The 14,059-nt window shown below is 43.4% G+C and overlaps 1 protein-coding gene across 1 annotated transcript in view; it reads left to right on the top strand.

Annotated features, from left to right (window-relative positions):
- The window catches only part of LOC310788322 (F-BAR and double SH3 domains protein 2-like), a 142,894-nt gene extending 130,963 nt beyond the window's left edge, over positions 1-11,931 (top strand). Inside the window, exons 16-19 of the mRNA XM_083649893.1 lie at positions 485-708; positions 3,230-3,455; positions 4,551-4,615; positions 10,269-11,931. Coding sequence (XP_083506019.1) covers positions 485-708; positions 3,230-3,455; positions 4,551-4,615; positions 10,269-10,352 — 599 coding nt within the window. The 3' untranslated portion in view covers positions 10,353-11,931. The remainder of the gene's footprint in view (positions 1-484; positions 709-3,229; positions 3,456-4,550; positions 4,616-10,268) is intronic.
- Positions 11,932-14,059: the final 2,128 nt, after the last annotated feature.

Here is a 14,059-nt window from a genome sequence, read left to right as displayed (position 1 = left end):
GATGGCCCCAGGCCAGGTCTGGCCCTGGCCTGGGGCCATCCCAATCCGGCCCCCAAGGTCCTCAAAGAAAAACAAAACAACCCAGAAAAACGCAATAAAAGGCAGAAGTATGTTAATAAATCTCATCTGCTACAGCCATTGGATTTGTATCGCTATTATATCGGGAGATTAACGAGAAATTACCAATCACAGCGGGAGAGAGGGTTAAAAATAGGGAGACCCGCGAAAATCAGGAGTGTTGGCAGGTGTATGATCTCCAATGTGTGGCCCTTCGCTTACTTGATGTAAGTCAGTATGGCCCTCAGGAAAAAGTTTTTGCCCACCCCTGGTTTAGAGAATGGGATTAGGACACAACTAAAACTCTATGGAACCCCAAGATAAGATGGGGGGGGAAAAAACATATCCATGTATACGTGTGGCCCTATGTATTTAAAAATGTTTCACTGTGGGTTTTCTCTACCTGACCTGTTTCTGTGTGTCTCAGTGTTGTTTGCGAAGGCCCTGTATGACTACGCGGGGCAGACGGAGGACGAGCTGTCCTTCCCAGAGGGCGCCATCATCCGCATCCTCAGCAGAGAGACCCACGAGGACGACGGCTTCTGGGAGGGCGAGTTCAATGGGGTGGTCGGCGTCTTCCCAGCGGTCCTGGTGGAGGATCTCAACTCCACCAGCGAGAACGGAGACAGGCAAAGAGATGGCAGTGCACAGGTAGATGACCCGCATGGGTTTTTGCAGTGGTGGAACTCATTCAAAATGCTTACGTTTCCTCTGTGGGGTTTCCAGGACTTGGGGTGCCAGTGAACAATGCAATAGAAGTAGCAATAGAACAATGTAAAGATACTCCATTACAAGTAAAAGTCCTGCATTCAAAATCTTACTTAAAGTGTAACTTACCCCCAAAACACTTTTTTTCAGCTTTTAACGAATATATATGACTTTGGGGGTGGTGTGTGAAGAATTCTGGTCAGAATTTCCACATTTGAGACCAAACTGTTACCATTGTACCATTTGTATCATTTTCAGCCGCATAAGTGCGGTCTATGGGTTCAACCCTGCTTTTTTTTGCCCTCAAAACTGCACAAAATGTGGTACAACCTGATGTCACGATGAACCAAAGGCTATGGGATTTCAAGATAGTAACACCCCTACTCCCCCTGTACCCTTTCCCGGCTCCTCACAACTCCAAGCCTATTCCCATGATGTCACAAGCATTTTCCTACCAATATAGCGCTACGATACACACAGCTCATTGGCTGTTTGTGTCACTTGACCTGTTAATCACCTGTTAATTGATTACAATCGCCTGTTATTTTCCTACCAAGATGGCCATGTGGTGATGTAACATCATACTATCAATAAAAGCCACTATAATCATAAATAGAAATAAAAGGAAGGAAATGGCATTGTGTTGCTGTAAATCATTCCCAACCTTGTTCATACTAAGGAGCCCTAATTTAGTTCACATTGGGGCCATGGACCCCCAATATGATGAGATTTGGTCTATCAGATGCAAATCAGATTTATTTTTATTTTTATGTAGCCTAGATATGATTTTGTCCAGAATTCCATATATATTAGGTTGAGAGACAACAGAGAATCTTGGAATCCTCTCAATGACCACTGGTGGTCCCCTGACCCCACATTGAGAACCACTGAACCAGGAGGAGGGAGGGGGAGAATGTTGTGTTTGTGCTGCGGCCCAGCTGCAGGCTACTCCTGCTCTGGTCTCGTGCTAAACGAGAGGAAAAAGCAGAGGGTGATTCTTTCATGGCGCACTGCACCTTTTGACATGAATCACGAAAACCCCCCAAACGAAAATTAAAAACGGGACTTCATGGCGGTCTAGAGGACAAGTTAGCCAAGTTAATAATGTGCAGACATCTCCCATTGTGATTACATTAGAGCGTGTTCAGATCGGGGGGTTTGTCCTGGGTTTGGGTTCTGCTGCGGCCGCCGGCTAACGATAACCTCACGTTAACGATCGCTACATGGGAGTCAATGGCAATAAAGTGGTTTGCCACTGAATGACCAAATTGATATAACTTTCAACCATTTTGAGCAATGCTGTTTCCATACAGGCCACCAGCGTTGGCTAGTTGTTGATATTTATAAAGATTTTATAGCTCTCATATAACTTTTTTAGGCATTGGGCAAACTATCATGGTGTCGATTTCCGGTAAAAAAAAATCCTGTCTGAGCACAACCAAAGAGTATAGTGAGACAAGAGGAGACGTTCTTTTCTTGGTTTTTCCCATAGGTTTTTTCAAATAAGCAGCATGCCGTTTTGTCACATATCTGGGGGGGTAAGTCCCCCTTTAAGTAAAAGTACATACCGTAAGTATTGGCAGCAGAATGTACTTATATTATAAAATAAATGTACTCATTATTAGGGCTGTGCAATAAAATCGATACGGCAATATATCGCGATATTTTGCCTGACGATATTGTATCGCCATTTGGACGCCAAGTATCGATTAAAAAAAAAAAAAAAAATGCAGGCCATGCCACCGGGCATCTGCATCTGGTGATTCCCACCCCTAATCGATACTGTATCGATATTTCCCATATCGATGTTTTTGCACAGCCGTGCGTTCAGTAACACACTCAACACAGTAGTTTTGACTAAATTTGTCCACTAAGTTATCAGTATAAAGGGATCTACATATTATTACACTACCTGGGTGGTACACAGTGTGTTGTATCTTTAGCTCTATTATTTAATTTTGAGTAAATTGTGTAGAGTATTGCAATATATCACAATATGTATTGTATCGCAATGTATCGTGATACAATCGTATCATGATACGTATCGTATCGTGAGGTCCTTGCCAATACCCAGCCCTCCTCATTATGCAAAATGTCCCCATTTAGAGAGTTATATTTTTCATAAATTGTTGGAATATTAATACTGATTTATTTACATACATGTACATGTAAGCAGCATTTTAAGGTTGTCAACGTGAAGCTAATCTTAATCATTTAACCATTTATAAATGTAACTTTTGGGTAGTCTAATCTATAGCTGAATGATATTTTAGAACATAGTGGAGTATAAGTACAACATAGCATAAAATGGAAAAAACTCAAGTAATGTACAAGTACCTCAAAATTGTACTTACAATACTTAAAATGTACTTAGTTAGTTTCCACCACTGGATTTTTGTTCATCCACCCCAACACCGGACGTTTTCACTGTGTTAATTCGTCCTTCTTGCGTGCTGTTTTCAAGGCTCCCCTCTCCACTTCAGCCCAGTGTGAGCGATCCCCTCGTAGCCCCTTCCAGCCAGGGCCTTTCCACAGCAGCCCCCTCCAGACGCCCACCCTGGCCTCTCCTCAGTCCAGCCTGGCCTCTCCTCAGTCCAGCCCCTCCAGTGCCAGCGCCTCCCCTATCGGCCGGCCGCCCTCCTATCTCAACGGAAATCACAGGCCGGCGCCGCACAAAAGCCCCATTCAGAGTGAGATTCAGTGCTTTGTCTGTATTATTAAAGCCCCAATGTGTCACTTTATGCTGAGCAGCAGCAAAAGTGGCCTCTGCTGCCACAAGTGGTAAATACAGATGCTAATAAATGCTACACTTCACTGTTTGTACAGTCAGATATCAGCCTTATTTTACTGGTTCTGCTTGTACTCTTTACTTTGTTACCCTTTCTGCAGTGTTTATATAACTGATTCACTGGGGGAAAAATAGCCCCAAAAATGCCCAAATTGTCTCGACTTGTTTTATGGGCTACATGCACAACTCCACTACTTCTTGAAATTAGTACAGCTTCTTTATTTCCTGTCATCACTATTGGATGAACTGATTAATGTCAGGTGTGCTGCAGTCACAACAATGATCAGGCACACCTGATTAATCAGTTCATCCAATAGTGTAGGACAGGAAATAAAGAAGCTGTACTAATTTCAGGAAGTAAAGAAGTTGTGCATGTAGCCTATTGAAACAAGTTGCTAATCAAGCTAGCGAGCGATAAACATGCTTCACTTCCTTTACTTCACAATAATGTTAGTTTGTCAGCGGAAAACTCTTAATTTGAAGGAGTAGGAAATGGAGTTACATCCAGGAACTTGACATGCTCTGGGACAGAGCCTCAAAGGTACATGGTGCAGGAAACAGGCGTTCAGGGTGCAGAGTGAGAATGATACAGGTGTCATTCTCCCTATTAGAAGTAAGTGTACCATCAAAATGATGAAAAGTAACATATTGGGGCTTTAAAGTAGCTTGTGTACGCCTGGGAAGTGAATGGGCATGAAAACTGTTTATAATTCATTACAGAGGAAGAAACTAGATGTTTGCACTGCATCTTTGCACTAATAACAAGCAAAATAGTAAACATGTTGCCCCCTCCAGTGATGTACTTCCACCCTTGGGCCGCTCAGTGATTCCTGCCTTACCACTGAGTCACCATTTGTTGTCAATGTCGCCCCCTAGCGGCACAAAGTCATGTTTACAGTGTGACAGACGGACGGAGACTGATCCATAATAGTCCCCCTTTTGGTGGGCTACAAAAAAGGTAATTCTGGTGGTAACCTGTGTTCTTGACTTTCCTCAGGTCCAGCCCAAGGCTCCACTCAGCCCCCCAAATACCCTGATGGTGGTTCTGGCACCATTCGCCCTGTAAGTAAACACAGTTCTTGTGCTGTTTGATGAGAACCTTGTATCTCCCAAGGCCGTTTTCATGCTATTCCACTACGTGAACCACATCTTGTACTACTAATGAAAAGTGGGTCACTCAAGGCACATTTGGTTTAGTCTAGTCTAGTCAGCTGTTGACTTGCAGCGTTTTGTTTACCATGTGAAATAGATGTTGATTTCATAAACCGGCAATGAGGGTGTGTTACATTTACCACTGAGTTGGATTTCTGTGTATTTTGTTTGACCATGGCAAAGTAAGGCTGTCACTTTTCATTCGAAATTCGAATGCAACTTCGAATGTGGGGGAGGGGTTCGTGTTCGATATGTAAATTGACTGTTCGAATTTGTTTTTTTTGTTTTTGTTTTTTTATTATTATTATTTTTTTATTTTTTTTTTATTTTTTTATGAACCAAAATTAACCAACTGCTGCTTGCTGGTAATGTTAATCCCATGTCAGAAAAAGTCTCCAGATTTGTCGCGTTAGTCTCTTCTGAGAAAGATTGTCTCCAGGGTCTGAAAAGTTGTCTCGAGTTGGATGCAGCCAAGTTTGTGAGGCAGTGTTGTGACTGTGAGCGTCCAAGCAAGTTTCTTGACCCATGTGGTAGGCTATAAACTTAGATTTGCAACTGTTCGTTTTTAGTCATTTCACCAAGTAAATGTGTTGTTGAGAGCATTATTGAGAGAGATTAAAAGCAGCACAGAGTAGGCTATCAGGGCTGAGAAGTAAAAACGGCTTTCAGTAAAAACAAGTTTGGTGAGTCCTTCATGTGCTGATGTGGGGTCGTTTGAGAGTGAAAGCGCACTCAGTAGGCTACTGCACAGTGTTTCATTGCGACTTTTCACGGGCTGTTCTCACCATTGTACAATACATGCTGATCACTTTCTGAGTATAATGGCATCACCCCCAGCGCGAGGTCTCCACGGTGACTCATGGAGACTCGCGGGGCCCCACCCCCACGGAGCTTTGCTCGAGTATAAGAGCACCTTTACACGTCGGGCTGATGCCCGGTGGCCTGGACTGATTTTTTTTTTTTTTTTTTTTTTTTTTATTACCGTAACCAAAAAACTTTGAATATATTCGAACGAATTTCGGGCAATTAAAGTTCGTTCGAACTTTATTTTGGGAAAAAGTGACAGCCCTATGGCAAAGAGAAAACTGGCCGTGATGGCTGTAGTGATTGAGGCAGAGGAACCAATCAGTTTACTCTTAAGTTTTACTGGAACACGGTCAACTCGGGTGTGAAGTCAAGTCAGGTCACTCAACTGGTAGGTACTGTATATTCCTAGTTTCCAATACAAATGGAATGCGCCATAAAATCTGGAGAGTTTTGCTGTAGTTGTGGCGCGCTCCAGTCATCTCAATCATTTGGCGTAAGGCGGTCATAAAACTCAGTCCGAGCTGTCTTAACTCACTCTTTTTCTCGTCTTGATGTTCCGATAAAATAAAACATGTTTAGTATTATCGGAATTCTTTGGTATTGGCTCATGCAAATGGTGAAGTTCAATGACATGAACATTGTCAACAACCAATAATTGCACTCTCTCCAGCACCAAAACAGGACACAAATAAATGCAGTTCATACCTTGTTGAGCCCTCGAGTCGACTGGAGCTAAACTCGTTATGTTATACTCTCCCCGTTCATCCTTATTGCTTGTGTATCTCTTTGTGCTCCGTGTTAATGTTACTGTGCCATTTACCTTTGTCTTACGCTTTCTGTCAAGTTACGTCCGTTACCTCCGTCTACTGTCTTTTCAAAATAAAAGCACTCAGGGCTCCAGAGTGCGTGTATTTACACGCATTTTCCCACCTTAAAATCAACCAGTGCGTGTTATGAATATATTTATACGCACTGATGCACATTGGAATTTGTAGTGTCTTTCTCTCTCTCTCTCTCTCTCTCTCTCTCTCTCCCTCTCTCTCTCACCCTGCTCTTGTGCCACGACAGCGTGCAGCGCTGTCAATCTCAAATCTCTCACATAGAAAGACAGGGGAAATACAAAAATAAAACGTTTTCAATTGCTTCTGAGTGCTTTAGACTTGGGCAGAATCGTTTTACTTTGAAAATCCGACTGGAAGTCGTATCGTCCTTATCGCTAGTACAACACAGGACGGTCTGCAGCCAGCCATCCATTACTGGTGTGACCGGCCGGCCAGACTCAGAGCTCCTACACACCGCCGACGAGTCTAAGCGATAAACTCGCAGGTACTCGCATGTACTCGCAACTCGCCTTGCAGCTTGGTTGGCTGCCTTGCTGTATTCCCGTCTTCAATTGGTCTATTTCGGTTTTGGCCCCTCCTCTCATCTTGTCGCCTGCGATGTCTTGACGCCAGGTATCCCAGCATGCTTTGCAAGCTGGTGAGCGACAAGATGGCAGCGAGGGAAGGAGGGGCATTTCGAAATCGACCAATTGAAGACGGAAATACAGCAAGGCAGCCAACCACGCTGTAACAGCGGGGCAGGGCTGACTTGGCGAGTGCGAGTTCATGCGAGTTTATCGCGGGCGGTGTGTAGGAGCCGTCACTCGTACCGGAATCAGAGTCACAAACAGATGGAATTAAAATGTGTCAGATGGTGGTTTTGTACGCGGGAGACAAAGCTACGGCTTCAGCAGACGAGTTCTGACTAACGTTAGGTTGGCTGGCATGACAATGACATCTTAGCGTCTAATGTTAGCATCGCTAGCGGGATGCTAGCTAATGATCAAGCAAATTCTGGGATTACTAACGTTACCCAACATGTAATTCAAGATCGCTAAAATGTGTTGTTGACAATATGACGATGCTGTCTGTTAATGTTAGACCATCTAAGAGCAGCTATCTGCTACGGTTTTTCACTGTCTGCAGTGCACAGTGAGATCATTTCACAGCACACTGTGGGATATGTCCCTACACTAATCACACAGTAAGGTGAACATTCACAATCATGACCACCATTACATAATGTTAGGCAAACTACAGATGACTAAATAGCCAATGAGCTGTATTGAGTCATTCTGGTAAGAAATTCATAGTGCATCATGAGAACGGTAGATTAATCATTGTCCTTAAATGTGCTCCTAACTTTTCCAATTTAGGAGCATAATGTAAGGTGATAATCACATCACAGACACCCAATTCATAAATGCTGCAATACTTGAAATGCAAAGGCTTCCATCAGTGGGCCATAGGCTCAATCCCCACTGTGTTAACTCAGTTGGTGATAGTGACTTTAACAGACATTTATTCAATCTTTGAGCGTATCATTTAATAATTTGCCAATATGTATACAAAATGACAAAGAAGGTAATGCTTAAAATGTATTATTGCGGTGCCAAAAGGCGTGGTGAAAAATTTGGGTGCACCTAAATTATGTGCCGGTGCACCTAAATTAAAAAGTAAGGTGGACCTAGTGTAAAAAGTTAGTCTGGAGCCCTGGAACTTCCGTGTTCATGGGAAATAAATAAAAGCAATCTAACAAATACATTACAAACTACTCATGTGATAAGATAAGATATCACTTTATTGTCAGACAGTCCGAAATTTGTCTTGCATCCTAAGACACTTGTTTCTCATAAATACATACAGGTGCACAATACACACAACAACACCATCACCATCATCAAAGTGCTACATACTGTGGAACTTCAATACACGTAATCGACAACAAAAAACAAGAGACAAGAAAAGTGGCTGCAGTGCTTCCTTAGGCTTCGTTCACACACAGCACCCAAGCCTTGCCTACGCCTTGCCTTTACCCACGCTTTTAAATAGGTGTCCTTTTTAGTCAATGAGGCTGTGTAGACAGGGCGCCTCAACGTGAACCCTGCGTGTACCCACGCCTCGCCTGAGCTGCGCCGATTTTATCGTTTAGGCGTGAGTTCTAATTTCAAGCCGACTAGGCTTGTGACGGTAGACTGTTTCTGTCAAGCCATGAAGGAAAAACGCGAAAATATCCGTGGGAAATGGCAAAGTCAACTGAATTTCAAAATAAAATTGTGTTACTACAACAGTGTTGAGCAGAGAGAGAGAGAGTGATTGACGGGTGGCTATCATGGGGGGCTTTCTCCCCGTCGGTAAACAAATCTTCAGGAGAGAGAATAGCGACCGAAGAAGCAAGATGGACAATGAAAAGTTAATCCACTTAGCGTTAGTACAACAGCATCCAGTTCTCTATGACAACAGTGACCCAAGAAGGAGACCTGTTATACATATCCAGCATATCAATAGCACATTAAATATATCAGATTTATTTTACCTACCCATGATAATTTGGGACCACGCGTGACAAAAAAAGCACTCGGGAGAGAGGAGAGGCGCTTGTAACTCGGCTCAGGTTCAGCGTGGAATAGGCGTCCAGTGTGATCGCAAAAGCGTGTGATAGCTTCACGCCCAGCTCAAGGTATGTAGGCGACGGCGTAGGCGTGGGTTAAGGCAAGGCGTAGGTGCCCTGTGTGAACCAAGCTTTAGTCCCTACCTACAGCCTCTAACCTGATTGAACAGTTTGACAGACTGGGGCACAAAAGAGTTTCTCAGTCTGTTTAAGCGAGCCTCTGAATCTTCTGTTTGAGGGCAACAGCTCAAATTCATGTGAACCGCACTGTGCCTTGGGGTCATCTACAGTGTGGTTCACTTACAGTCTGTGATTGAAAATGTCTTTAGATATGAGAGGGTGTCAGACTTGCGCCTTTTACAGTCTTTTCAAAGTCTTCTAGTGTATGCTAGACAGTCTTTGGAAAATCTTATAGTCTGTGACTAAAAACTCGGTGACTTATGACTCCCTGTCTTTAGATGTGAGCTGGATGTGTGAGGTTGTCAGACTTTAGTCTTTTCAAAGTCTTTTCAAAGTCTTAGTGTATGGTAGGCATTAGTTGTCTGTGGTCAGTGTTTCCCACAGGATTTAGAGCATTTGTGGTGGGGGACTGCCGACCCCCTAGGGGGGTGCGGGGGCATGCCCCCCCGCGAGATTTTTTAAAACATTTTAAAGTAAAATGCATGAATTTGGTGTACTTTGAGAAAGCTTAAGAGCAAAATTAAAAGGCTAGATCTATGAAGAACATGTCATCATTACTGTGCTGTGGGTTTACAATGACAAACTAAATTTCTCCCTATAGGTCAGGGATACTCAACTTGCTTTGCCACTTTCGTGAAATGATAGAAGGCGAGGGGCCAGTTAATAAACAAACAATATACATTTTTCTGTAGCGGATTGTAGGTTTTTGGGGTGTCAGCCGGAGTTTAGGCTGACAGTGTTGTGCACACCGGATAGTTAGTTAGGTTAAGTTAGTTGGGTTAAGTACATACATAAGTGCCTGGGTAGCGAGCAGATGGCGGTATTTGACAATTTAGCAGCTAAATCATAGATTACTGAAAGATATTCCATATTCCAGACTGAAATGCTATAACAGAAGTATTGGCCAGAATGACATGAACATTTATTGGACACTTATTCAGCGGATATCTTGCATGTTGCGTTCAGGTGCACTGTAAAAAAAAAAAAAAAAAATTTTTTTTTTTTTTTTTTTTTTTGGTCAACATCTTATTGTGGCGGTGCAAATATTATTGTGGCGGCCCGCCACAAATTCCTTTATGTATGGGAAACACTGGGTCAAACCTCTCAGCTCCATTTTGATTTATCCATCCATCCACATCTCCAGGTTCGCGCCGCTCCTCCGCCCCCTAAGCAGCATCCTCGCGGGCAGGTGAAGAGGAGGGAGGAGGTGGAGATCACCCTGGTGTAACGGTGCCGCCCTGGCAGTGGCAGTTCCTCCCAGAGGAAACTCAGAACCCCTGAAGCAGCCTGAAGGCCAGCCTGAGAGGGCCTGTGTCTGTTCTTCATCTTCACGCTCCCATCTCTACTGTTTGTCTCCTGATAGGGTTCGACCGACACAATATCATTCTTTTGTTAGAACGCAGATAACGGACAGTCAGTATCGTTCGTCTCTGATATGGATATGATGCAGTTTGTTTGATATCTTATTTTTTGGATAATACTATACTGGCTGTCTGTGGGAAACCCTTAAGTATGTATGAATATGCTTTTTTGAATTATTGGAGATCATAATAATGGATAGTTTTAGTGTCCCATGGTCTAAATGCTCTAAATGCTGTTTCTTGCCATTTTCTGTCTTTTCTTTCCCTCTTTTTTTTGGGGGGGGGGGGGGTATTTACACAAAATATTGGTAATTTACACAAAATATTGGTAATCAGCAGCTTTACTCCAAGAATATCAGTATTGGTTTTGGCTCAAAAACTCGGTCAAACCCTATCTTCTGTGTTTCCATTCCTCTTTGCTGTCGCTTGTAGCAACTGATAATGTAATAACTGGGATGCTGTAATAATACTGCTGTAATAATACTGTAATTAATAATTTGACAAAATGTGATAAAAATGTTCCTCTGGATGGGCTGAAAATGTAATAAAACCCCTCAGTGTGATAAGTTGCTGGATAACGTAATAGAGTACCGCAGGGATGATGTATTTTTGTAGGCTTACCCAGAAGTCCTTGCACTTTCTGGTTCTTAACGTGTAAAAATCAATGGGATTTTTGTATGGGAATTTCGGTTAAATGCAAGAAATAAGGTCTGTGGTTAACGAAAGTTTATGAAACAGCAAAGTTTGTGTTCAGCAAGATCATCTTAACAAATTAGGATGACTTTTATGACTTTTGAAGCATTTCCTGAAAATCGCGTTGAAAAAAATGCATTTACGCTTCAAAAGTCATAAAAATGGGCCTCATTTGTGAAGATGATCTTGCTGAACACAAACTTCGCTGTTTAATAAACTTTCGTTAACCACAGACCTTATTTCATGCATTTAACCAAAATCCCATTTAGCGTTCTTGTACACGTAAGAGCCGGCAGTACTAACATGTAACATCCAGGTCTTCCAGACTCATTCCTGCGGTACTCTATAACATAACGTTGACATGATTTGACATTTTCCAGGAATGTATTCATGACAGTGGCAGGTATTATTACATTTTCAACCCATTTAGAGACGTTTTATTCCATTTTGCCAGCTTTTCACATTATCTGGCAGTTATGACATCATCAGTCGTTACATGTCTCTCTCTCTCTCTCTTACTCTTACTTTCATAGTTGGGCATTGAGCTGTGAGCGTCTCGCCTTGATAAGAGTTTTTCACAATTGGATTACTATGCAACAAAGTTATACTTGGCGGGCGGGACGTTGCGGTGTTTTTGTTCATATTTAGCTTAAACTTAAACCAAAAGTCTGGTTGTCTCCACGCAGAATCAAAACTCCAACAGGGTAGAGGCTGGTCCTCTCCTTGAACACAAAGTTACACAAACAAGGGAAAAGTGGCAATTTGAGTTGGGGGGAAGGGGGGGTTGTTAGTTGGGGGGGGGGGGGGGGGGGGGGTTATTTTGAGTTGGGGGGGGTTGTTATTGTAGGGAGAATCTCCTACTTGTGGAACGTTGTCTGATCAAAGCAAAGGATCCCCTGCCTTCTTTTGTTTCATTTTAAACTTTTTTATGTTCGTTTTCTTTGCACCAAATGCTAAGGAATTCCTAAAGGTCTGGGGGGGTAAATATAGAACAAATGAATATATATGTAGTCTATCTTTTCTTCTCTTGTGTTGTAAAATAAGGATGTAGCGGTGTTTATTATGAATACTAATCTAGGCCTACACTAGCCAATAATGGTTGCCGGTGGGAGTAGTTGTGCGGTGGAGTTGAGGGGAGCGTTGCAGTCCATGACAGTTGATATTGAGGTAACGTTCAGTCATGTGGACGGAGTGTCCAGACAGGAAAACACCCCGAGCTGCTAGCTGTCCAGTGGAAACGTACGCAGACTGTCATACTGAAGCACTTTTTCATGTCTTTTTATTCCTTTTCAGTATTTTTGGTTGGTCTCTGTTGTGGATGCTACATTGTTCGTTTTCTTTCTCGTTTGACATTTTGTTTACCGACTATATTGGTATGAATATGTTTCTTGCTCTTGAGTTATTTAGCCTTAAATAGCCGTTGTAGTGTCTTTTGTTGAGATTGCGGTATGATCATTTGGTCGTATCATTTTTGAAATATCAATAGTTTACAGAGAGCTTGGAGATGGATATCTGTACAAACAATAGTGCAGCATTTTTTGTTTTGTTTTTTAGAATTAGGATAAAACCTATTGAAATGTAGTTCAATTGGATCCGAGGAAAAGGGATATCTGTCAGCCACGTTGCTGTGTTCTCGTTGATCTCCTTGAGATCTGAATGTCATCAAACTTATTTTTGAAGTTTACATTTACCCTGTTCTATTGAAAAAAAGATAGTCGTCAGACTGAATTTTCCTAATAGAGAAGTTGATTGTTAACTTGCTACTGGTCCTGAAACCATGAATTTACATTATCTTGGGGGGAGGGGGGCCTCTTAATCTGAAACTGAAATTCAGTTACAAACTGCCCACAGTTCCATAATGTAAGCTCTGCAGAGGTTGTTGCATCACAATTATACACCAGTGGATGTTCTGTATTTATTGTGTACAAATAAATGTGAAATAAAAATAGCTGAAATAAAACACAAACATTGGTTCTGCTTTAATCGTGTTACTATTTATATCAATTTTGGATTTGACGTGTGTGTCCAGGAAAGAGCTTGTATCAGAGCGCCCTCTCATGGTCAATATTAATATTGCATGCTGATGCCGACCATTAAGTAAAACGTCACAAATTTAATAAAATACAATTTGCAGGCTGAGTGATCATGGCAGTGAATGCAGCAGGAATCACATTGATCACGATCATTATTAAATCAAAGCCAGAGTGATGCAGTGAGCACAGGGCACACTACAGGACGTCAGGCCCTCGGCAGTGAGCACAGGGCACACTACAGGACGTCAGGCCCTCAGGGCAGTGAGCACAGGGCACACTACAGGACGTCAGGCCCTCAGGGCAGTGAGCACAGGGCACACTACAGGATGTCAGGCCCTCAGGGCAGTGAGCACAGGGCACACTACAGGACGTCGGGCTCTCAGGGCAGTGAGCACAGGGCACACTACAGGACGTCGGGCTCTCGGGGCAGTGAGCACAGGGCACACTACAGGACGTCGGGCCCTCAGGGCAGTGAGCACAGGGCACACTACAGGACGTCGGGCCCTCAGGGCAGTGAGCACAGGGCACACTACTGGACGTCGAGCACTCAGGGCAGTGAGCACAGGGCACACTACAGGACGTCGGGCTCTCAGGGCAGTGAGCACAGGGCACACTACAGGACGTCGGGCCCTCAGGGCAGTGAGCACAGGGCACACTACAGGACGTCGAGCACTCAGGGCAGTGAGCACAGGGCACACTACAGGACGTCGGGCCCTCAGGGCAGTGAGCACAGGGCACACTACAGGACGTCGGGCTCTCAGGGCAGTGAGCACAGGGCACACTACAGGATGTCGGGCCCTCAGGGCAGTGAGCACAGGGCACACTACAGGATGTCGGGCCCTCAGGGC

This window comes from Poromitra crassiceps, assembly GCF_964638095.1.
Source record: "Poromitra crassiceps genome assembly, chromosome: 1".
Lineage (NCBI taxonomy): Eukaryota > Metazoa > Chordata > Actinopteri > Beryciformes > Melamphaidae > Poromitra > Poromitra crassiceps.
This window is presented reverse-complemented; position numbering and strand designations above follow the sequence as displayed.